Below are 25,019 nucleotides of genomic sequence, written 5' to 3' on the forward strand. Positions count from 1 at the left end.
GCTCTGCCATTTATTGGCCAGGTGCCCCTGGGTTTCTCATCTATATGATTGTAGTGATAACAGTACTTCCTTCGTGGGGTGGTTGTGCAGGCCTTGCAGGCTGTGAGGTTCTGTGCGTGTGTGTGTGTGTGTGTGTGTGTGTATATATATATATATATAAAGTAATTTATAATTCATGACATTATTAGTCATAGCGGCACATCTTCCTCCATAGAATCTTTGATAATCTTCTTACTTCTCTTCTGTCCACCTACCTCTGCTGTCCATGAGTGTGCAGACTCGGGGGTAGTGGTTGAACATTGGTTTGAACAGTGGTTGAACAGACTCGGGGTTGGTGGCTGAACATTGGTTTGACCATTGGTTGAACAGCGGTCATTGGTTGAACATTCTGTTTCTAAAAGCCATACTGCCTGGGGTTTCCTCTTGTCACCCGATCCCAGCTCACGCTTTTCAGGACTCTGCCTTAGTGCTCAGTGTCATTTCCCATTTGGGGGCCTCTCTGATTCTGTGGTGGAAGGCACTCAGAAGACCAGGGAGGAGAAACTGGAAAGGCACAAAGACTCTGGTTACTGAAATCACTGGGTTTCCCTGGTGGCTCATGGTAAAGAATCCACCTGCCAGTTCAGGAGACGTGTGTTTCATCCCTGGGTCAGGAAGACCCCCTGGAGAAGGAAATGGCAACCCACTCCAGTATTCGTGCCTAGGAAATACCATGGACAGAGGAGCCTGATGGGCTACAGTCCTTGGGGTCGCAGAAGAGTCAGACATGACTGAGCGACTAAACAAGAATAACTGAAATCACGGGAGTGAAAACATCTCCTCCCATCACCCACCCTCTGTAACCTCTCACACCAGGTCGTTAGAAGCTCGGGGATGTTGGAGGGGTCTAGGTGCACAAGTGGGCTCCTGGAGACTCATTTCCCCAACAGCAGGGGTGTCATGAGTGGGGACAGCATCAGAGGTGGCCTTCCTGGATTCTCACGCTGGCTCTGCTGCTTAAGAACTCTGTCACCTTGGGGGTGCACATCACCCTTGGGAAGCCTCAGATGCCTGCTGTGAAGTGGATGCAAGAGAGTATCAGGGACTTTTCTGGTCCAGTGGTTAAGACTCATGCTTCCAGTGGTTAACACTCCATGCTTCCATTGTAGGGGGTTCAGGTTTGATCCCTGGTCAGGGAACTAAGATCCCATATGCCCTGTGGTGCAACTGAAAAAAACAAGTGTTGGATTGTTTGATGATTGAAATGTGAAGCCGGTGGAGCAGGGCCCACAGTCCATGCTCAGTGCAGCCTATTTTGTTGGAACTCTGACAATAAAATATTTGCCAAAAGAAGGGGGAAATTTAAGGAAAAACTCTTTGCTCATTTTTTTATACTGACCTCGGTAGGATGGATGGATGTGGACACATATTTCTTCGGAGTGAATTGCTGCCCATGCGGGGATGTCAGAGGTTTATATCTGTGTCTTCCTGGAGCTGTGGCCCCTGGATCCATTCCCTACCCCACTGGTAGCCGTGACCCTGTGAGTCTTACTAGCCAGGAGCCCGCATTGGCCTGTGGATACTCCACGCCCTGGTTCTCAAGCACTGTCCCAGTTCAAGCCAAGTCTAGAGAAGCTCTCACCGAGCTCCTGGAGGCTCCGAGATGAGAGAAACTCCCCCAGGTTCCTGTCAGTGAACCCAGCTCCTCTTTCTTCCTCACTACATCTCCCAGGCGCGTGTTGCTGAAGAAGTTCCCACTGTCTTCACCCTCAAGGATTTCATCGCAGTGTTTGCTGGCCCAAGATTGACCGCTCTGTGAATGGGAAGCAGTGAGGAACTGAGGCTTATGTATCCCAGGGGTGGGATTGAGGCGGGCTGGGTCGGGGGGTGGGGGGGTGGAATGCTCGGGGCAGTTATCTGGCCCTGGAGGCTGTGGTTCTGCCTCTAGAAGCCTGGGCGGCCACCAGGGGAAGGGCAAAGAGAGCTTGAATTACTAACCTTCTTATACTTAATATCGGGCTACTTGTGTGATTATTAATATCCTGCAACACCGACCTCCTGTTTCTTTCAGAGATCTTGGCCTTGCTTCCATGACACCCCCAAGAACATAGACTTTCCCTTGGGGGGTTGGAATAAATTAATCCATGCAATTATAGAGTAATTAAAGTACTTTCAGCCAACTCAAGTTTTGAGAAAAATAAAAAAAAACCCTCTGATTTAGATATTATTTACTAATTTAATTCTTTATTCAGACTTTAAAAAAAAATAGATTACTGTTTTTTTTTCCCCCTCCCTACTGTTAGAAACATAAAGGGGTTGCGTGATTACTGAAATCACTTATGTGAGTGGCATGTTCTTTTTACATGGAATCGTTAAAAACTTGTCACTGATTTTTTTTTTTTTTCCTAAAAAGAGCTGTACTATGGCTTTAGTTAATAGCGTATTTTTGGTTAGACAAACAGTCTTGGATTTCCCACTGTGACTCTTTTCTCCAAATGGAATGCTTTCTTGGTTGCTGTGGGGACCTACAGAGGATTTCTGGCGCAGTTTCTGCCTCCAGTAAGGAGCTTTCCCATGAGTGGAGAGGCAGAAGGGGTTTGTGAGGGGAACTGTGTTCCCTGTAGCCAGGCCGCCTGGATTGGACTCTGGTTTCACTAACTGCCGGCCAGGTGACCAAGCTGCCTCCTCTGTTTGTATTTCTCTCCCCTCACCTGGCTCCTGCAGAGGCGGCTGTGAGTCCAGATAACTTGCCTGAAATGGTGGGTTGCACAGAGTGTCAGCTGTTACCACTGGGAAACCAGTTATCTGGTCTTTACACAAATAACTGCCCTTAACAGGGTAAGGGGCAGCCTTAGAGGAGCTTAGAGGGACATTTCTCCCAAGGAGATGTACAGATGGCCAAGGGGCACACGAGAAGGTGTTCACCACCACTAGTTGTCAGGGAAATACAAATAAAAACCACACAGTGAGAGATCCTCTCATACTTGCTGGAATGGCTGTCATCAAGAGGACAAGAGATAACGGCGTTGGTGAGGAGGTGGAGAAAAGGGCACCCTCGTGCACTGTTGGTGAGATGTGTTGGTGCATCCGCTATGGAAAACCATATGGAGGTTCCTCAAAACACTGAAAATAGATCTACCGTATAGTCCAGCAGTTTCACTCCTGGGTATACGTCCAAAGGAAATGAAGCCCGCATGAAAAGGACAGCTGCTCGCCCATGCTCCCCGCAGCCTTATTTAGAATTGTTTGTTCTTGAGGAGGAGATGGAGCTAAGTATATGGAAGGGGTGGAGAGAGGGTTTTGTGCCCAGGAATGGCCTTAGGCTTCCTCTGCGACTCCTGGTGCTTCTGTGAGTAGGAGGGAGGGGACTGGCTGCCTTCTCTCGGCAGTTCACAGTTCACTGCGACTCTGACGGGTAAGAAGGATGACTGAGGTACTTCCCTGGTGGTACACTGGTTAAGACTGTGCTCCCAGTGTGGGAGGCCTGGGTTCAGTCCCCGGCTAGGAAACTAAGATCCTACATGCTGCATCGTGTGGCCAGAAAAAGGAAAAGCTACCCAAAATTTAGAGATGGGAGTGTGCAGTTTGTCCTTTCAAAGTCATCCTTGGACATTTGTTTAAGCAGCCTACCTGAGGATTTTTTAGTATCTAAGGGAATGTACTTTTGTTTGACTCTGCTATTGAAAATTAAGGGCTTAGGCTGAAGTCATATGTCAACCTGTAGATCTTATCCAGTAGAGATGCCAATAACTTCTCCCCACTGGAAAAGATAACCCAAAGGTTATGATTTCCTTATTACCCAGTCAGCCAATAACCAGTTTTGTATCTAATCCTGGAATCTTAGCCTCTTATTCCTGTTTAAATGCCCATAAAGTCCCAGTCCCTGAAAATTCTCAATTTGAACCAGCTCCACCTGCTTGCAGGCTCCTGTATTGATGAGTTTCACAACCTCTGACACATGTTCAGTCTATATTTGTACCAGAGTTAAGTTTTTAACTTTTTGAAAAGTACTCTTTGATGGTGATAATGGGTATATTTCCCCCAAGTTTAAAATGATAAGACGCTTCGTTATAGAAAGCAAGCATATTTGTGTCATATAGTGTACCGTGTAAAGTGCTTTCACTTTTATGCAGTCACATTTTGACCTTGAATCTCAAGGTTGCTCTGTGAGGAAACAGAATAGATGGGGCTAGTCCCACTTAACAGCTAAGGGAACTTAGACCCAGACTGAGAAGGGAGGTGACTTGCCCCCCAGGTTGCTTGTGCCCGCAGTAGCAGTGCTAGGATAGCCCCAGGGTGAAGCCAGTGGCACAGGCTGGACCCCACTCCTGTCTCTGCCTTCTCCATCTGTCTGTCTGGGTGATATCTGGTTAAAATGAACATCAGAAACAGCCCCCAAAAGGAAAGACACGAGGTAGGGGCAGCTGGATGGGGAGGGCTTCCCTGGTGACTCAGGTGGTAAAGAATCTTCCTGCAGTGCAGGAGACTCCAGTTCAGTTCCTGGGTCAGGAAGATCCCCTGGAGGAGGGCATGGCAACCCACTCCAGAATTCTTGCCTGGAGCATCCCATGGGCAGAGGAGCCTGGTGGGCTCCAGTCCATGGGATCGCAAAGAGTCGGACACGACTGAGTGACTAATGCTTTGCATTTGAGCCGCAGTCGGCAGCCTCTTGCTCCTCCTCCTCCCTTAGCAGCAGCTCAGTTCTCATGGGCCAAGGCTTCCCCAGCCTGAGTCCCCAAACCCCACGGGGCCACCTCTCAATGTCATAACAGGGGGCCCACAGCGATCAGCAATATTTCAGAAAGCTTCGAGGAGATCATACATCTCCCCATGACAGGTCGGCTCAGACTAAATGAAATGTCATTTCTCTGCTTTGGGCTGAAATTCCGTCATCTCCATCTGGCTGCCCTGCTTATCTTGGGCTGATCAGGAGCCCTGATTGGACCTCATATGCGTCCTTGACAAATAAAAATGAATTATGACTTAATAAATGCAATTGGTTTGGCAGATATGGCCCTTCAGGGCTCGGCTCCATAGAGCTCCCAAGAGCCTCCCTACAAGGGGTTCTTGGGGGTGCTGAGGTAGAGACCTGCTGGCTCATCCAGGGACCTGCTCTGGCTGGGCTCCCTCTCCCAGGAAACACCCCCTATCTCAGCCGGAGTCTGAGACTTGACACGGGGCAAAGGCTGTTCCTGATGCCAGCAGACACTGAGTACTGGGTTCCTTTCCCCCCAGGAGAAATGACAGGAGCTGGAGAGCGTGGTAGCAGGGCCCTGGTGGCACAGTTGGAGCCTCTCTAACCCTCGTTCCATCATTCCTTTAAAAGGCGCAAGTAGGGACTTCCCTGGTGATTGATTGAGATTCTGCTCTCCAACGCAGGGAGCTCAGGTTCAGTCCCTGGTCGGGGAACTGAGATTCCGTGTGCTGCAGAGCAACTGAGTCCACACACCCCAGCTACTGAGCCCACACGCCCTGGAACCTGCATGCCACAGCTCAGAACTGATGCAGCCAGAGATAAATAAGTAAATAAACTAACTTCTTAAAAAACAAACAGGTACATTGAAACCTAGTCTTTGGCCCCTCCGGGAGCATTATGAGGAATCAGGGGCATTAGCCGGCGTCACGCTGGGTTCCAAGCACCACGATGCTGTCGTTTACCCGACTGTCATCTGTGAGAGAGGCACTATTGTTATTTCCATGTTACTGAAGCTGACAGTTTGACTAACTTGTTTAAGGTCACGAAGTTCAATTGAGAAGGGCAGACGTCCTTGTGAACTGGTATAGAATATCGGTTCCTAGAAGCCTAGGTCTCACCTGGTTTGAATCCTGGCTTTGCTTCTTTCCAGCCAGGTAGCTCTGGGTAAGGTAAACCTCTCACGAATCTCAGTTCCTAATCTGCGAAATGGAGATAACAGTTGTGCTTAGTTTTAGGGCCCTTTAATAAGGATGACAACTATGGTTTCTAAAGTAGAATTATTCCTGATGATTGAATTTGAGGCCAATTATCATGGATTGGGATTCAAAGGAGACTAATGGGGTTAGGATAAGCATCAGAGGTGAGAACTGTGGCATCTCAGAGAAACGTGGAGAGACCAGGGTCTCACTCATGTTGAAGGCAGAGTCTTGTATTCACATGTTTGGCCTGTTTACAGGCAAGGGGATGGATAACAGAGCCAGTCTATGATATGGAACTTAGACCTCAATGAAACTATGTAACAAAATAATCAGTTCCAGTCATCATAGGAGCTTACAACAGTGGGCTAGATGGTTGTTAATCAAATAAGAACACAAAGAGTGTGCTAGTGATTAAAAAAAAAGAAAAACTACAGGCCTTCCCTCATGGCTTCCTGGTAAGGAACCTGCCTGCCAGTGCAGGAGACACAGGTTTGATCTCTGGTCCAGGAAGATCCCGCATGCCGCAGAGCAGCTAAGCCCGTGCACCACAACCGTTGAGCATGTGCTCTAGAGCCCAGGAGCCGTAACTCCTGAGCCCCTGTGCCCCAAGTGCTGAAGCCTGCGTGCCCTAGAGCCTGTGCCCCCGAGAAAGAGAGCCCAGGACAATGAGAGGCCTGCACACCACAGGTGAGAGCTACGCTAGAGAGGAGCCCTTGCTTGCTGCAACTAGAGAAAACCCCGCACAGCAACGAAGACCCAGCCCCATCAAAAATGAATAAATAAAGCTTAAAACAAAAAGCAGCACTGTTTAAAAAAAAAAAAGGAAAAGGAACAGTCTGCAGCATCCTATGAGTGTATGGCAGGAGAACCTCGTTTAATCTAGGAGGTCAGGGAAGCCGTCCCCAGGGAAATGATGCTCAGCTGGGATGGGAAGGAAGAGAGGAGTGCACCAGGTGAAGGGGAAATGGAATGATGCTCCTGGAACAAGCATCATGTGCAAAGGACCAGAGGTAGGAAGGCACAGGGATTATCCGAGAAGAGAAAGAGATCAATCATGGCTGGAATGTCAGTGGTACAAGATTGAGACCAGGGAGGGAGGCTGGGCCTGGCCAAAGCAGACTTTGCAGGCCAAGGAACCAATGCAGAGAATGCAGGAGGTGTGGGTTCGATCACTGGGTTGGGAAGATCCCCTGGAGGAGGAAATGGCAACCCACTCCAGTATCCTTGCCAGGAAGTCCCGTGAACAGAGGCGCCTGATGGGCTAAACAGTCCAGGGGTTGCAAAGAGTTGGACACGACTAAATGACTGAACACACACATGCAGGCCAAGGAAAGGACTTGAGTCTTTATCTTAAGACCCTAGTCCTGTGTTCCGTACCCTGGGGGCCTTTCCTCCCCTCTGGTTGCGATATATTTGTTAGTGCTCGTGGGGTCCAGGCGAGGCTGAGGGATACTGAGGGCAGCGTGTGCCCTCGGGACACCAGCTTCCTGGGACGAGCATCCCTTTGTCCCCTGGAAACCCATCAACAGACCATCTGTGGGGCCGGGTCTGCCTCTCTTCAGCAGCTGTTCCCTAGCTGGAAAAAGGCTTTTAGCTTTAATAAAAAGGGAATAGAGATAAGGAGGCTGCCTGGCCAGGGAGAGCGGCAGTGACAGGATGATTTAAATGGCCTCTCCAGTGTCATTTCTTCTGTGCAGACATCATAAATCAGATTAGCATTGGGCTCTGGTGGGGAGGGGAGTAGGGAAAGGGGCCTGAAGGGAGAGGGGAGGTGGGCATGTGACTCCAGGTGCCCCTGGTGCTGACCTGGAGATGCTGGGGCCACCTGTCCCTGGTGCTCAGCAGCCCCGGCCTTGGAGGAGGGGCAGAGAGAATGATCCCTACCCTCAACCCAGCTTTCCAACCCGCATTCAGCTTTTGGGGGGGTGGCGGGAAGTGAAGAGGGACTGATAAGAGAGAAGGAAAAAACACAAAAAAACGGGGAAGTGTGGAGAGGTGGGTGTTACAGCCTTTAGGAAACCTAGAAGCAGCGGTTCTCCTGTCTTGTCATCCATTAAAATCACCTTGGATGCTTAGAAAACTACAGATGCCTGGATGAGTTCCAGCTGAATCGAACGTGGAGCTAAAGTTAGGAGAAGCCGGATTAGCGATCAGCTTCTCTTGTCAACTCAAGGACTACAGGGTCTCAAGCCATCACTTCCACTGTGATCGCTCAGGCCTTCCTCTTGAAGGTGGCCAGCCTGAGCAGCCAGCGTAGAAGTCTCTGAGGCAGGTGGTAACCCAGTGCAGCTCCCACCTGGCTCCCTTCTCTTTCAGATCTCACGCCACCTGGGCAGGATGTACAGCGAGATGATCTTTGTCAACGGTTTCGTGCACTGTGACCCCCACCCGGGCAACGTGCTGGTGCGGAAGCAGCCAGATACGGGAAAGGTGGAGATTGTCCTGTTGGACCATGGGCTGTACCAGGTAGGAGGGCCCTTTCCCCACCGGCCAGCCCCAGGCTCTGCTCCTGCCTGGTTCAGAGCCCTCTGAACTCCCCTGTCCACCACAGAAATGGGATCAGATGGCAAGGTAGCTGGAGAGGGTGCTGCCCTAACCCCTAGGGCCATCATTTTGTGGAAGTCACGCTCACGTGAGCTCTCCAAGCTCTCCGAGTCCCAGCTTCCTTTGGAGAAGGGGGTGACAGAGGACGAGATGGTTGGATGGCATCACTGACTCAATGGACATGAGTTTGAGCAAATTCCGGGAGATGGTGATGGACAGGGAAGCCTGGTGTGCTGCAGTCCATGGGGTCACAAAGAGTCAGACATGACTAAGAGATTGAACACCAACAAGAGAGTGAGAATGATAATACCTTGTTTAGAGGCAGCTTTGAGGGGTTGATGAGATTGTACCTGGATGTGTGAATTGACTTTGTCAACTGCGAAAAAAAAAAAAAGAAAAGAAAATCCCTTTTCCCCAGGGAAACCCAGGCCAGCCAGCCAGACCCTGAGAGGTGAGCTGCTCTCAGATGAGCTTAGATGCGGCAGAGGGCAGGGTCACTCAGCTCCAGTGAGAAGGTCATGTTTAGTGGGGAAGTGTGGAGGGGTGGGAAACTCACAGGGGTTGGATGACCCTGACTCCATCCTCTGGAACTGGGGACAGAGAGCTGGTGCCAGTGAGCCGTGTGTTGCTGCCGGAAGTTGAGAAGTTCCCTGCCCATCCCAGGTCCTGGTTTGACTCCATGAAGCCGATGGTCCTGGTGAGGTTTCCCTGCTGGTCTCTCGCTCCTCCGTTCAGAGCTCTGATCGCACGCACATCCCCAAACCTGGGATTCCTTTGAAAGGCTCAGTGATGCTGGGCATGTTAGTTTTGGGCGGACACAGCCCCTAAATAAGTGATGGCCCAGACACAACAGACGTCTCATGGCCTGCTCGTACACCAGTCCGAGGTGCATGGAGGAGCCCGCAGGCAGGGGCTGACCGACGCTGCACCTCCCGGCTTCTCTTTGAGGGTCTCGCCCACAGCCCCCAGGAGCAGGGTGAGGGCTCAGAGGAACATGCCTGGGAACCTTTTCACGGACCAGGTCTGGAAGTCGAGCTTCTGACACATCCCATCAGTCAGCGCTCAGGCAGAGGGCTACATCTAAAAAGGAGGAAGGCCCAGTGGTAGCCTGTACGTGGGAAGAAGAGGGGAGTGTAGATTTTGGTGGGCCGGTGGTAGTCTCTAACACTCTCCAGGACCAAGGCTGACCCAATAGTAGCTTTGTGCTTGGATCTTCAAGGATGGCTGACTATGGAAGGGGGAAACGGACGTTGGGCAGGTGTCACGGTCTCCCCCGCCCCTGCTCACGGCGGTCACACCAGGTGGGGACGAGGTCTTTCATGGTAGGGGAGGAGGCCCCCAACCTGCCACACTGCCCCCGCTGTAGGCACTCACCGAAGAGTTCCGCCTGGACTACTGCCGCCTCTGGCAGTCACTGATCTGGACCGACATGCAGGGCGTGAGGAAGTACGGCCAGCGCCTGGGAGCCGGCGACCTCTACCCCCTGTTTGCCTGCATGCTGACAGCCCGGTCCTGGGACGCAGTCAACAGGGGCATCGGCCAGACTCCCGTCACCGCCACAGAGGTGGGTGCCCCCTGGTCCTGGTCCTGCCCTGTCCCCAAGGAGGCAACGGGGCAGGGCCGAGGGTGGAGCCGTGCCAACCCAGGGTCTGAGAGCACTCTGGTGGGCAGTGGGGTTGGAGTTGGGTAGAATTAGAGAGGTCCTCCCCGAGGAGCGGGGGGTGGGAGAAATAGTGTCTCTGCGGGGAGCAGGGGACAGGGAGCGGCGTGCCTCTGTGTCCCCCTTCCAGCCTTGTCAACCTGGAGGATTAAGTAGGTCATGTTGACTGTATAGTCCGGGCCCTGTGACATTCACTCCAACCTGCCCTCTAAAGACTTCAGCATTCCGCCACATTCCCCCGCAGGACTTCTGGGCATCCCCCAGAGACCTGACTCTTAAGTGAATCTGGCACTGCCCACTGTCTCCTGCTGGGCACTGTCTCCCATTGTGGGGTTCATCTAGGGCGCCCTGTGGGGAGGGGGCTTCAGTTCCTCATGCCATGCTCAAAGGCTTGCTTCTGTGCCATTATCCTATGGAGTTTGTGGTGGAACAGGCTCTAGACGAGAGTCCCCAGGGCTCCAGAGTCCCTGGGGCCAGGGCGAGGCCTGCCCTAGCAGCACCCTTCTCTGTATGCGTCCGCATCTCTGCCCCACAGCAGGGCCGGATGTGGGGCTCACTATTCCTCGCTCGGGGTGAGCTCCCGCCCAGGCGTCTCAGTTCCTCATGGAATCGCCTCCCATCTTCCTAGGCTGTCAGCTGGCAGGCCTGTGCAGACTTGGCTCGTGTCCATGTGGGGAGGGGCTCACGCTTGCTGTGAGGGACTGGATTCTGCTTGTGCGGTGGAGGGCCCTGGGCTCTGATTCCGGCCCCTGCTTCTCCTGGTGGCCTGCCCTTGGAGGGTTCTCATCACCTCTCTGAGCCTCAGAGTCCTCCCCCATGAGCTGCCTTGGGGTGGGGGCTTTAGCAATGGCTGGGTCCAGAGTCTCCAGCGACGTCCCCCAGCAGGCCACGTCTTGCCGTCTCTTGGCTCCGCTTTCCACTAAGTTGCCATCATTTCCCAGCAAACTTGGTGGCAAAGATGACCGCCGGTTGCCCCAGGCTCACGAAGCTTTCAGCGCATCGTCTCAGAAGAAGAGAAACCCTCTCCCTCCTTTGCTGCACAGAGGGGATGATTCTGCTTGATAACCCATGCAGAGGGCCTCCTCATAGTCTCTGAAATTTGTTCATGGAACAAAAGTTTTTTTGTTGCTGGAAGCTGGACTGAGTGCCTGTGGACCCCAGTGATGAACAGGCAGGCCTTCCATATAGTTGTCACTGTGACAGAGGGAGACAGATGGTAAACAAGTGAACCAACAGGTTAATGGAGTGATCGCAGGTTAGAGGTGCCAGGGAGAGACCAGCAGCGCGGCAGTGATGTGGGGTGGGGGGCCGCTATAGAGACATCGCTGGGGAGTCGACATATAAGCTGAGGCCTGAAGGATGAGAAGGGCACCAGGGACTGCCTTGGTGGTCCAGTGGTTAAGATTCCACACTCCCAATGCAGGGGGCCCAGGTTCCATCCCTGGTCAAGGAACGAGATCTCCCATACTGAAACCAAGAGCCCGTGTGCGGCCACTGAGACCTGGTGCAGCCAGATGGATAAAAGAAAGAAAGGCGTCAGCCAGAGGAGGGACTTGGAGAAAGCAGCCAGGTAAAGGGAGGCCTAAGGGGGCAGGCTGGGGAGTCTCGAGTCAGTGAGGGGCATGCTGGGCTGAGATGCGTATGGCAGCTGGACTGGGAGAACATCACGCAAGGAGCAGTTCAGATTCTTTCTCAGGACAAAGCAAAGCCTTTGACAGCTTGTGAGCAGGAGATAGATATGCTCAGACTCACTCTGTTAAGTCTCTGGAGTGGGGCAAGATGAGCCGTGGGGCTGAGGCAGGTGGAAAGACCTTGGGGCTGAGACTGCTAACAGCAGTGGAGGTGGAGAGAAGTGGATGGAGCCAAGATGCATTCTGTTTGTTTGCTTTTTATTTCTTTTCTTTTGGCTGTGCCAGGTCTTACGGGATTCCCTGATGGCTCAGCCATAAAGAATCTGCCTGCAATGCAGGAGACGCAGGAGACCCGGATTCGGTCCCTGGGTTGGCAATATCCCCTTGAGTAGGAAATGGCAACCCACTCCAGTATTCTTATCTGGAAAATCCCATGGACAGAGGAGCCTGGAGAGCTACAGTTCATGGGTTCTCACAGAAATGGACATGACTGAAGCAACTTAGTGTGCACACAGCCTATAGATGGGATTAAAAACACAGAGATGGAAAAGATCGCATGGCACTCAGTAGGTGCTTGGTGAATGATACCTGTTGATATTAACTAAGTTAGAATTTTATCTTTGCAATCAGGTAGGCATCCAGCAGGAGCCAAGCTTGAAGACTGTGCTGCTCTGAGAAGTAGCCCCTTAGGGTTGCCTGGGTGGACTCAGGGGCTTCCTTTTGAGTCCAGAGGGGCTGTGGCCAGGCCAGTCCCACCTTGCTTAGAGGGGCCTCTGTGGTGAGTGGGGCCTTAATCTGGCCTTAGCCCCTGCAAGCAGCCGGGGACGGAAGGTGGGGAGGCAGACAAGCTCTTGGCGCCTGGCTTCATGCTGAGATGTTCTAATCTGATAGCTCCTGCCTGGGGGACATTTCAGGTTTCACAGCGAGGCAATTGTTGGCGGTGCACCCGCGTGCCTGAAAGGGCCTAGAGTCCTGCTCCTGCTGCAGAGGGCAGCTTCGGGGCGAAGTGCTGGCCAGCACCTCTGGGCCCTGGTGTGACTTCACCCAGCCCCGTAGGCCCCCCAACACCTTGCCTCTGGGGACCCTCGAGGTTCTGCTGGGAGGCAGGCACAGCATGCCCGGGTTTTAGGGGAGGACCCTGGGCCACACAGCACTCTGTGAGATGACAGGCAGTGTAGCCTGCTGATGAGGGTGCAGGCTTGGGAGCTGACTGACCAGGGTTTGACTCCTGTCTCACTAGCTGTGGACCTTGGGGAGGTTATTTTACTTCTCAATGCCTCAGCTTCCTCCTCTCAAATGGGAATATACGTTCACCTAATAGGGTTGTTGTGAGGCTGAGATGAGTTAATGCATGCAAGGCATGTCAGAGTGCGCGGGTTCCTTAGTGATGCTCAGTACACGTGGATTCTTGTCATCACTATCGCCATCATTGCTTCCCTGGAGACTGAGACGGGATCAGAGCCTCGCTCTATACTCAGGACTCTGGCTGGAGGCAGTTATCTGCCCAGAACCACATGAGCTCAGGGAAGGGGAAGGCTGGGAAACCAGCCCTGAAAATTACCCACCAGGATGGGGCAAGGGCTATCCCTGAATCCTCCTCCGAGGTCCTGAGGACCTTGGGCGTGGGCGGGCTGACGCTGGCTCCAGCCTGGAGGACAGTAATGGGCTGTGGCTGTACGAACAGGTCTGGTGGGGCTCAGGGTCAGGCAGAGTGTGGGGCAGGACTTTGGGTTTGGGTTTGGGGTCAGGAGCTCAGAGGTCTCGACTGCACCAGCCTGGGTTTGGCTGGAGCAACAGGGACCTCAGCCAGTACTGGTGACTCAGCCAGTACCAGCTTGCAAGAGTCCTTCCCGACCTGGCCTGAAAATTGGTGGCCAGTGCAGAGCCTTGGAGAATAACACAAAGGTGGACCCCTAGGCTGAGAGGCAGGACCCATGAAATGGTTGGTGGGGAGGTAGACTCCCTGCCTCATCGGTACTGGCCTGGGGCCTTGGGGGATGGGTATTGGTGACCTCGGCTGCAAGGAGCCAGGACGGCAGAGGCAGTAGAAATGAGGCCTGTTTCCCCCTCCTCCCCTCATTGACGGGCACTGATGCTGTGTCCAGTGCTGGGCTGGAAGTTGGGGAAGACTTCCTGTCCAGGTTCGTCTGGCTACACCACCGCTTGGGCTGAGCTTTTTACCCGGGAAGGTTCCTAGCACTGCTGAGGCCACTGTGGTAGACCCTCCCTCCCGGAGCCTCCCCACAGCCCTTTCCTATCGCTGGCAGCCTGGACGCCTGCTGCCGCCCCAGGCCCCCCGCCCCACTCAGGCCGCCTCTTTCTGTTCAGGACTCAGAGATCCGCAACCACGCGGCCAACTACCTCCCCCAGATCAGCCAGCTCCTCAACCGCGTGCCGCGCCAGATGCTGCTCATCTTCAAGACCAACGACCTGCTGCGGGGCATCGAGGCCGCCCTGGGCACCCGCGCCAGCGCCAGCTCTTTCCTCAACATGTCGCGATGCTGTATCAAAGCACTGGCCGCGTGAGTGTGGGCTCCGGCCTCCCCCTTCCACCTGACCCCAGCTTCCTGATCCACCCCAGGGGTCGGCACACCCCCGCTTTCTCCCCCAGCCCCCAGGGCCTGGCCTGAGCTCCCCAGTCTCCAGCTCTCCCTGCAGGAAGTTAGGGGCAGAAACCAGCTCCAGGAAACTGGCTGACACCTTGGGGTTATGTTTAAGGTGGTCCAAGAGAGCCACCTCTGCTGGTTAAAGCTGTGGGTTCTGGGAACTCACCTTCCTGGGCAAGCTTTCCTCATGACCCTTACGCTCAGTAAAGTCTGCAGCATTTTCTGACAGTCTCAGTCCCACCCAAGAGTCCCCAGGCTTGGGATCAGGATGGCCTGGCTCATATCTCATCCGTGCCTGGTCCTGGGACTGTGTCCCCAGCACCCGCCAGGCAGCAAGGCCAGTGTCCTTTTCCCTGCGAGTGTGGCTGTGACTCAGGAAACGTGTCACTAGCCGGCTCTCTCGGGATCTCAGGTCTTTTCAGATGCCTCAGCATCTGGGAGGTGTTGATGAGGAAGGGAGTGGTGCTTCCCCAGGGAGGCAGGAGTAGAGGAATGAGGATCCCAGGCTCTTCTACTGGATGGTAGCACATACATGGGAAGGCCCATGCTCTGGCTGAGTGTGCTCACCCAAGAGGGGAGGCCTGGACTGGTCAGCTCCGAGTCATCCATCCATCCTAGGCTGCGAGTGGGTCACTCTGGTAAATGGGTGACGGCAGTGTTGACCCATGCATCATGCACCTGCTATCAAATACTGAGTTACAGCAAAATACACTGCCTAGGGAAGGGCTGAACACGATCCATTCTTCCTCTGAGGTTCCGGAAACGAAGTCTTGGAAGTTCTCTGGCGGCTCAGTGGTTAGGACTTGGTGCTTTCACTGCTGGGGCCTAGATTCAGTCCCTGATTGGGGAACTAAGGTCCTGCAAGCTGTGTGGTATGGCTAAAAAAAAGGCAAACGAAAGTCTTAAATAGGTGATCCTCATAAACACTAGTTTCCATCATGTCCTTTTGTTGGTGCAGAAGGCCTCGAGCTGGGTGGAATCCGTCATGGCCTCAGCCTCCCAGGACCACCTTGACTAGGTTTCCTGGTGATTCTTAGCCTCAGAAAGTTTGGGAGAGCTCTTTCATTTGAGACTGGGGGATTCTGACTTGATGAATGTTAACTCTGCTTTTGAAAAAAGAGAAACTTTGGAACGTGATACACAATGGGTCCTCCAGGCCTTTGATGAGGTGTGCAACACCTGCTCTTACTTACCTCACTTGCCTGGAAAACGCCTGTAGACTAGCTGAGTTCCTCTGGTCCCGGATTGGACAGTGGTCTGATCACGTGACCTGGAGCCGTGTGTCCTGGGGGAGGCGGAGTGGTGAGTTGGCAGAGCCACCACCTTCCGTTTCTCTAAGTGATGCTGTGCGTCTCAACGCTGCATTTCTTCTCTCCTTTCACGCCCCTCCTGCAGGCACAAGAAGCAGAAGACCCGTTCACTCTTCAGAAGGGCCCGGATCTCTCTCAGGGAGTCCTTCAGCTTATGGAAGATCAACCTTCACGAGCTCGTTCTGCACGTGAAGGGGCTGAGGCTCACCGGCTGGGTCTGGGCTCTGCTCTGCTGGCTGCTCCCTGCTTCCCACTGAGTGGTCGCGGTGCCCGCTGCCCACTCTTCTCTTCACCCCTCACTCTTCCGTCGTGTCTCCACCTGCTTGCCCCGTTTCTGCCGCGTGGAGCTCCGCGATCCCTGTCTATGGCACTGTCATGCTCCGCCTCTGGAAGTCCTCTCCAGTGAAGCCCGCGTCTCGGGGCCCCAGGCCGCATCTCGGGAAGGTTTCTGGCCATTCCAGGGAAGGCTCGCGGTCTGCTTTCCCGTTCCCCGTCTTTGCCTTTGGGTTGGGTACCTGCCCCACCTGCTTCTGTTCACCTTTCTTGTGGTCAAGATGGACTACGGAGCCCACCGAGGGCACATTTAACTCGCCAGACGTTTGGTTTTGCTGCAGAGGGGTGTGGTCCCTGAACTGCTGGAGAAGAGTTTTCTTTCTTTGTGCCATCCCTCCCCAGAGGTGCCAACCTTCCTGGGGTGGCTTGGCCCCCAAGCCAGGTTCTGTTGCAGCTGTGAGTTCACAGCTGTTGTGGTGAGCCCTTTTGGTGACTTTATGTACTGTGATTCAATAAAAACCACTTTGGGGCTTCAGGGCAAGAGTGTGGTCAGCAGGCCATTTATTCCAGGTTGGGAATGAGTCTACTCAGGCCACGAGGTAGGAGTGGCCGCGGATGCCACCTGCCATTGTGATCTGCTTGACTTCTTGTCCCTGAAATCCTTCCAGCCTTCCACTGTACGTCTGCTTTCTGATTCTTGTATATTTCTCTTCCTTTCTAAGACAGATCTTGGTTTCCCCTGTTATGAAGCTGAAGGCCAAGAACTCAGAGGCTCAGCAGAAGCCTCTGACCTTGCTTCCCCTGGGTTCTCCCCTCATTCCTTGTGACCCGGCACCTCCCTTGTTCTGTTGATTGGCTCCTGGCTTAGCCCTCAGATTCATCATTCGATACCCTCATTCCTGAGACTGTTGTCTAAACCTCAGTCATGTGGCTGGGCTTCTGCTCTGAAACCTGCCGGTTACCTGCTAGATGCTGCTTCTACCTTGTTGCGTGCTGCCAGCCTGCCCCCTTCCCCCGCTGCCCCGATCATCCGCTCCAGTTTTGGGGATAGCTGCAAACGCCTGCTCTAACTCCTGTGTCTGTAGTCTCCAGATCCCTGTGACCCCAGATGCTGCAGGTCCCAGCTCTCACTGAGCACCCAGGCTCACGGTAATTGTGTCTGAATCTCTCTGATCTTACTTTACCTCATTCATGAGGGTAGGAAAAAAAAATCCTAAATTTGAATCTCATTTTCTGTTCTCTTTATTCATAATACAACAAGCAGAGTTTTCACTGACCAGAGATGGTTCGCCATCCCTTTGAATTAATTGTTCTCAGTGACCAGTTGGATGCACCCAGGGACCTGAGAGAATAATTTGCAAGATCTGCTATGAATCATGAGGATGCATGCTGCATATTATATTTTATGGTGTCTTTTATAGCCACTGAAGTAAATATAAATGTCCTTTTTGTTCAAGGTAATGGTTACTTGCTTTTCACTTTTGGTTTAATGGTTGGCTTCCTGCTGCCTTGGGATCTGAAACATCAGCATGTTGCCAGAACAGTTATCCAGAGAGAGCAGAGAGGCCGAGACAGTTTGGGGTACAGGGCAGTTTGAAAATAGAGGGCTTGATGTGTGAGTGCCTTCCACGTGTGAGAGAATATGCTGGGCTCTTGGTAAATAAGTTGCGTCATTCATTTGTCTAATCAGTTCTATGAGGGCGAAGGGTCATTAGCCTCATCTCACGGAGATGGGAACTCTCGAGGCTCAGAGAGATTTAGTCATTTGCGTGAAGTCGCACAGTTGCTGGATGAGGGTCCCTGCTTTGCTGTTTATTCCACGGTGCTGGCCGTGTGACTTACACCTGCTCCTTGGGCAGTCATATGCGCCTGAATCGTGACTCTAACACTGACTTCAGAGGAAGTTGGATTTTCAATGGATTTGGGGGCATGGTTGGGTAAAAGAGACCAAAAGCCCTGGAAAATTCAGACCGAGTCCTACATGTTCCTCAGGCCTAAGACAGGGTTGTCCTGCACCCCTGTGATGCTGCAGTGCGATTCTGATGTGGACGACCCGGAGAGAGTGCAGCCTCTCTTCCCTTAAGGATGCAGTTTTCCTGTGAGCCTGCCCTCACTTCAGATACTTGCTGCAGGCTTGGGGTCCCCAGGCCATGTGTACTTTTGACCAACTGACTACAAATTTGGGGGTTCCCACCAGCCCCTACCCCCCAGATTTGATAATTTGCTAGAATGACTCACAGAGCTCAGGAAGTCACTTCACTTGAGACCAGGCAAATGAAGAGACACTCAGGGTGAGGTCTAGGGGGTTCTGTGTGCGGAGCTTCTGTGTTCTTGCCATGGAAGGACTCTCTAGGCACAGAGACTCATCACTGAGCTTCAGTGTCCACAGTTTTTATCAGGGTTTCATTGTATTAGCACAATTGATTGAATCATTAACTAGGTGATTGAATAAAATCTCCAGACCCTCTTCCCTCCACACCGCCATCCCCCATCACTAAGAAAGTCCAAGGATTGGGACTTCCCTGGTGGTCCAGTGGCTAAGATTCCAGGCTCCCAGGGGCCTGGGTTCATTTCCTGGTCAGGGAACTAGTTCCACAACTGAAGGTCCACATGTTGCAACCAAGACCCAGTACAGCCAAATGAAGAAAGAAAGAAGGTCCAGGGATTGAGAGGTCATCTTCCAGGAGCAACCAAGGGACGAAGACCAGACAGGTTCTTCATCATGTAAATATAGCTCTGGTGTCATCTCGTCCTGTGTACTTGGCCTGAGGTGCATCTTTATCAGCTGACGGCTGGCCTGTACCTTCTCCTCCTCCAGGTGGAGCTGTGTCTGGAAGGAGAGCTCTAGGAGCTCCCATCATCTCTGTTCTGCAGTTCAGAGAGCACCCGTGTGAGCTCTTATGCCAGATCCCTGCCCCGCTCCCTTCTCTGTCCTGCGGAACTTGGCATACGTTGATTGGGTTTTGGCGCTTCGAGTAAAATCCTGTGAGTTTCTTCCCCCAGCAGTGGCGATGTGTCAGGAAGTCAGCACCAGCTTACTCTGAAGGGTGCTTTTTCTTTTAACCCTTGGATCCTAGTCCTATATAGGTGTTGGCTTCTCTGATTTGGGCAACATGGCTATAGTTCCCCTCCCCTCTTCTCGTCCCCAGGAGGAGAATTCCAACTCACTGCCCATTTGGCTTCTCAAATATCTGCCCAGCTCATAGGAAGTGCAGATGTCCTGGTCTGTAGTTCAGTTCAGTTGTTTAGTTGTGTCCAACTCTTTGTGACCCCATGGACTGCAGCACGCCAGGCCTCTCTGTCCATCACCAGCTCCCAGAGCTTACTCAAACTCATGTCCATCGAGTCAGTGATGCCATCCAACCATCTCCTCCTCTGCTGTCCCCTTCTCCTCCCGCCGTCAATCTTTCCCAGCATCAGGGTCTTTTCTAGTGAGTCAGTTCTTCACATCAGGTGGCCAAAGTATTGGAGTTTCAGCTTCAGCTTCAGTCCTTCCAGTGAACACCCGGGACTGATTTCCTTTAGGATGGACTGTTTGGATCTCCTTGCAGTCCAAGGGACTCTCAAGAGTCTTCTCCAACACCACAGTTAAAAAGCATCAATTCTTCGGCGCTCAGCTTTCTTTATGGTCCAGCTCTCACATCCATACATGACTGCTGGAAAAACCACAGATTTGACTAGACGGACCTTTGTTGGCAAAGTAATATCTCTATTTGCAGTAGGTGCTCAATAAGCATGCGAAAGTTAGACTCTGAGGTTACTTCGCTATTTTCAGGGATGTTGAAACCTGTGTATTTATAAAAAAGTCTCACATGCCGCTCTCCTTCCCCTGGGAAGGCTGCCTTATTTGATTGTCAGGCTAATTTCTGCAGTGTTCCGAGCCCACTCCTGGGACCAGGGATGGTCACTCTCAGGATAATTGGCTTAGAGACCACTGGCCCCCCACCCCCCATAGCCGTAAGGGTGTGAGAATGCTGACTTCTAGTGACATCTCAGAAAATGAAGGTGGCTTCAGGAGACACAGATCCTCAGGGACAGCGCTTGGGAGGTTTGGGACTACCCTCCATGTAAGCAGACCGTAATAAATCGAGACAATCATGAAGATCCATCTCTTAAATGCCAGAGGAGAGATAAAGACTTAAGAAAAAGCACAAATTGCTTCAGTCACTTAACTGGCAATATTACCTCCATCTCCCCACTAGACGTTTGTGATAGTGAGCTATCATTTGTATGATTTCTAATATTTTAGCATTCAGTTACTTTAGCATTGAACCCTTTTGTTTTATACTAGCTGGCTTCCCTGGTGTCTCAGCTGGTAAAGAATCTTCTGCAGTGCAGACCTAGGTTCGATCCCTGGGTTGGGAAGATCCCCTGGAGATGGGAATGGCAACCCACTCCAGTATTCTTGCCTGGTGAATCCCACGGGCAGAGGTGCCTGGCGGGCTACAGTCCATGGGGTCGCAAAGAGTCAGACACGACTGAGTGACTAACACACTCCGTGTAAGCAGAGGTGAGAAGGAGGGGATGGGGCTTTGCCCAGGGACACTTCGGGCTTCAGTGATCTTAGGATGTGGCCTGGCGGAGCTCAGGTCTGAGTCAGGAACTGGCATCTGCTGAGATCTGAATAGACAGGGTGAGGAAAGTCGCAGAGAGTTCCTGGCAGCCTGGCCTGCTGGTTTGTCAGGCTGGATTGTGCGGGGGTGGAAGGCAGGGGCTATATTTAATGAGAGACCTTGAATGCCAAGCAATCTGGTGCCACGGTGATTTTCAACTGGCCAAGGGGGACTGGGGAGGCGCCATCTCCTAAGCCTTGGAGGTGAAAATGTTCATCGCTTAGTCGTGTCTGACTCTTTTCAACTCCATGGACTGTAGTCCACCAGGCCCCTGTGTTCATGGGATTCTCCAGCCAGGAATACTGGAGTGGGTTGCCATTCCCTTTTCCAGGGGATTTTCCCAATCCGGGATTCAACCCAGGTCTCCTGCATCACAGGCAGATTGTTTACATCTGAGCCACCAGGGAAGCCCCTCCTAAGCCTTAAGTCTGCAAACTTTTATAAAAACTCATTTGTTCAGAAAGGCTCTGCAATCACCTCCTTCCCTCCCTGCCTGACTCCTTCCTTCCTGTGAGGTGGAGCCTATTACAAAGCTGCTCTCTGCTTTTCCAAAGGGAGGGTGAGGTCAGCTCTCAGCAGAGGAAATATTAACCCTTGGGCTGTGATGTCTGTTCTGCAGCCAGGGCCTCCCGGCCCGGTTTACTTGACTTCTCTGAGGGTGGCCTCAGCCAGCTCCCCTCTCGGCCAGGTCACCGTGCCCCTGGCCAGCCCTGCTGGGGACAGAAAACACTCTTTTCTACCCAGTTATGCTTTTGGCTTAATTGACTCTTTAGCAAAGAGCCTCCAATGTTTCTTCCTGATTTTTCTCATTCCCACGTATAAAGGGAAGGCCACGCTGGTGAAGTGGTGAGGTGATGGGTACCAATAACCCCGTGATCCCCAACATTTCAGCTCCCACTTCCCTTCTCCCTGAGCAGTGCTTTTTGAACTTCTCTGTTTAAATAAATAACCTGGGCTCATGTTGAAACACTGATTCTGCTCCTGTGGGTCTGCGTGGGGCCTGAGATTCTGCATTTCTAACCAGCTCCCAGGCGGTGCTGATGCTGTGCATCTGAGGACCACGCTTTGAGCCGCCAGGTTCTGATCAGTGGTTCTGAAGGTGTGGTCCTAGGACCGACAGCATCAGTGTAACCAGGGAGCCGTTTAGACAGGCAAATCTCAGACCCCGCTCTATATGCGCCAAAGCAGAGACTCTGGGACGGGACCCAGCGGTCTGTTCTGCTAAACCCTCCAGGGAGTTCTGACGCACACGCTCATGGCTGAAGTCTCTGGTCTGTGGTTCTACCTCAACCTGCACATCCGGATCATGGGCAGAGCGCTGAATGCCCAAGACCCTGATTAAATTGTTTCGAATGAGGGTCAGGCATTTGAACCAGTTCTCTAAAAGCCTTTTTATTTTGAAATAATTTAAGGTTTACAGTAGAGTTGTAAAGATAGTACCCAGAAGGTCCTCCATGTAGCCTTCACCTAGCTCTTGCTAATGTTAATACCTTACATAACCACAGTACCTTTATTAGCACTCCACATTAACTTTAGTACAATACCATCAGTTGAACTATTCTGATCTCACTGAAGATATTAGGAGGCGGCAAGAATACACAGAAGAACTGTACAAAAAAGATCTTCACGACCGATATAATCACAATGGTATGATCACTCACCTAGAGCCAGACATCCTGGAATGTGAAGTCAAGTGGGTCTTAGAAAGCATCACTATGAACAAAGCTTGTGGAGGTGATGGAATTCCAGTTGAGCTGTTTCAAATCCTGAAAGATGATGCTGTGAAAGTGCTGCACTCAATATGCCAGCAAATTTGGAAAACTTAGCAGTGGCCACAGGACTGGAAAAGGTCAGTTTTCATTCCAATCCCAAAGAAAGGCAATGCCAAAGAATGCTCAAACTACCACACAATTACACTCATCTCACATGCTAGTAAAGTAATGCTCAAAATTCTCCAAGCCAGGCTTCAGTAATATGTGAACCATGAACTTCCAGATGTTCAAGCTGGTTTTAGAAAAGGCAGAGGAACCAGAGATCAAATTAGCCAACATCCGCTGGATCATGGAAAAAGCAAGAGAGTTCCAGAAAAACATCTATTTCTGCTTTATTGATGATGCCAAAGCCTTTGACTGTGTGCTTCACAATAAACTATGGAAAATTCTGAAATAGATGGGAATACCAGACCACCTGACCTGCCTCTTGAGAAACCTATATGCAGATCAGGAAGCAACAGTTAGAACTGGACATGGAACAACAGACTGGTTCCAAATAGGAAAAGGAATACGTCAAGGCTGTATATTGTCACCCTGCTTATTTAACTTATATGCAGAGTACATCATGAGAAACGCTGGGCTGGAAGAAGCACAAGCTGGAATCAAGATTGCCAGGAGAAATATCAATAACCTCAGATATGCAGATGACACCACCCTTATGGCAGAAAGTGAAGAGGAACTAAAAAGCCTCTTGATGAAAGTGAAAGAGGAGAGTGAAAAAGTTGGCTTAAAGCTCAACATTCAGAAAATTGAGATCATGGCATCTGGCCCCATCACTTCATGGGAAATAGATGGGGAAACAGTGGAAACAGTGTCAGACTTTATTTTTGGGGGCTCCAAAATCACTGCAGATGGTGACTGCAACCATGAAATTAAAAGACGCTTACTCCTTGGAAGAAAAGTTATGACCAACCTAGATAGCATATTGAAAAGCAGAGACATTACTTTGCCAACAAAAGTTCATCTAGTCAAGGCTATGGTTTTTCCAGTAGTCATGTACGGATGTGAGAATTGGACTGTGAAAAAAGCTGAGCACTGAAGAATTGATGCTTTTGAACTGTGGTGTTGGAGAAGACTCTTGAGAGTTCCTTGGACTGGAAGGAGATCCAACCAGTCCATTCTGAAGGAGATCAGTCCTGGGATTTCTTTGGAAGGAATGATGCTAAAGTTGAAACTCCAGTACTTTGGCCACCTCATGTGAAGAGTTGACTCATTGGAAAAGACTCTGATGCTGGGAGGGATTGGGGGCAGGAGGAAGAGGGGACAACAGAGGATGAGATGGCTGGATGGCATCACGGACTTGATGGACGTGAGTCTGAGTGAACTCCGGGAGTTGGTGATGGACAGGGAGACCTGGCGTGTTGCAATTCATGGGGTCGCAAAGAGTCGGACACGACTGAGTGACTGAACTGAACTGAACTGAATATGCATGTTTCAATGCTATTCTCTCAAATCATCCCGCCCTTGCCTTCTCCTGCAGAGTCCAAAAGTCTGTTCTTTATATATGTGTTTCTCTTTTGCTATCTCACATATAGGGTCATTGTTACCATCTTTCTAAATTCCATATATATGATTTAATATACTGTGTTGGTGTTTTTCTTTCTGACTTGTAGATCATCTCTCAAGTTTAGCTGGACATTTTCTTGTGATGAGAATGGGGTTATGGGTTTGAGGAAGAAAATCACAAAAAAGGAGCACCCCCTCATCATGCCACATCTGGACAACATCACATCACCAGGGGAGATGTGCTGATTTTGTTCTTTAAACCTCTGCGGCCAGGGTAGGGAGCCTGCATTAGGCTGTACCTTCCAGGTGTCTTTTGGAGAAAGAAAAGTATTGCAACTTATAAATGTCTCCACAGGTGGGTGTTAGCCAGAGCCTCTTTAAGATTAGGGGGGGCCAGTCCTGACTGTTTCCAAATTAAAAGGCTCCCAGGAACGCCCCCCTCACAAATATGCAGATATACCAACACAAGGTAAGAGAAATGGCTGGGTACTTTGAATGTTTACCACACGGGAACTCTGTAAGCAGACACACAATGTAGTGACAAATGGACGTAGTGACATGAACACCAAGCCCCTCCCTGGAAAAGACAGGCCTGGCGCTAGTGATTGTGTTCCCACGTGCATTTGCAGCTCTAGAAATGGAAGTCACTATGGTAGGTTGGCAAGAAGCCCTCCAGTCAGTCACCACTGAGTGGTGTCCTCTGCATCAGCCTGGCCTGGCAGCCACCTCCTAGTGCTCCGTGGGGAAGACAGAGTCTCTCCTAGGGTAGTGGCCGACTGTGTCGAGTCCACAACTGACTGCCAGAGCCATGCGTGATGGAAGCGATGGTGACCTTCTCTAGGTGAGTAATCACAGACAGGGAAGGCTGGAGAATGGCGCACCAGCAGCGTGGCTTGCCTCCCTCCAAGGTGACACTGGGTGGGACATGAAGTCCTTCCGGGCTGATGGATTGGCTCAGGGCCTCTGGCTATGCCCTGCCCTCTCAGGGTTTCCAAGTCTGTGTGTAGGTGGTGGGTCTTCTGCCCTGGTCCCTGGGTGCTTGCTCCCTTTCATGCCAAATATAAGTATATTCACATCAGAGTATCTACAAAAATCATTTGACAGTGGCTGCTGCCGTCACAGAGGTTATGCCCTCCAGCTCAAGAGCCTGGACTCTGCAGCTGGCCTGAGTTCAGATTCTGTTCTGTGGGATCTTGGACAAGTAACACAACTCTTCTGGGCTTCAGTTCC

The 25,019-nt window shown here is 51.6% G+C and overlaps 1 protein-coding gene across 2 annotated transcripts in view; it reads left to right on the plus strand.

The window, feature by feature from the left end:
• Nucleotides 1–17,127, plus strand: part of ADCK1 (aarF domain containing kinase 1) — a 137,445-nt gene extending 120,318 nt beyond the window's left edge. For both annotated transcript variants that reach the window (XM_004010823.5, XM_027972086.2), the window contains 4 exons: nucleotides 8,191–8,340; nucleotides 9,785–9,982; nucleotides 14,038–14,231; nucleotides 15,711–17,127. In XM_004010823.5, coding sequence (XP_004010872.1) covers nucleotides 8,191–8,340; nucleotides 9,785–9,982; nucleotides 14,038–14,231; nucleotides 15,711–15,882 — 714 coding nt within the window. In that variant the 3' untranslated portion in view covers nucleotides 15,883–17,127. The remainder of the gene's footprint in view (nucleotides 1–8,190; nucleotides 8,341–9,784; nucleotides 9,983–14,037; nucleotides 14,232–15,710) is intronic.
• Nucleotides 17,128–25,019: the final 7,892 nt, after the last annotated feature.

The sequence above is a fragment of the Ovis aries genome, chromosome 7 (genome assembly GCF_016772045.2).
Source record: "Ovis aries strain OAR_USU_Benz2616 breed Rambouillet chromosome 7, ARS-UI_Ramb_v3.0, whole genome shotgun sequence".
Lineage (NCBI taxonomy): Eukaryota > Metazoa > Chordata > Mammalia > Artiodactyla > Bovidae > Ovis > Ovis aries.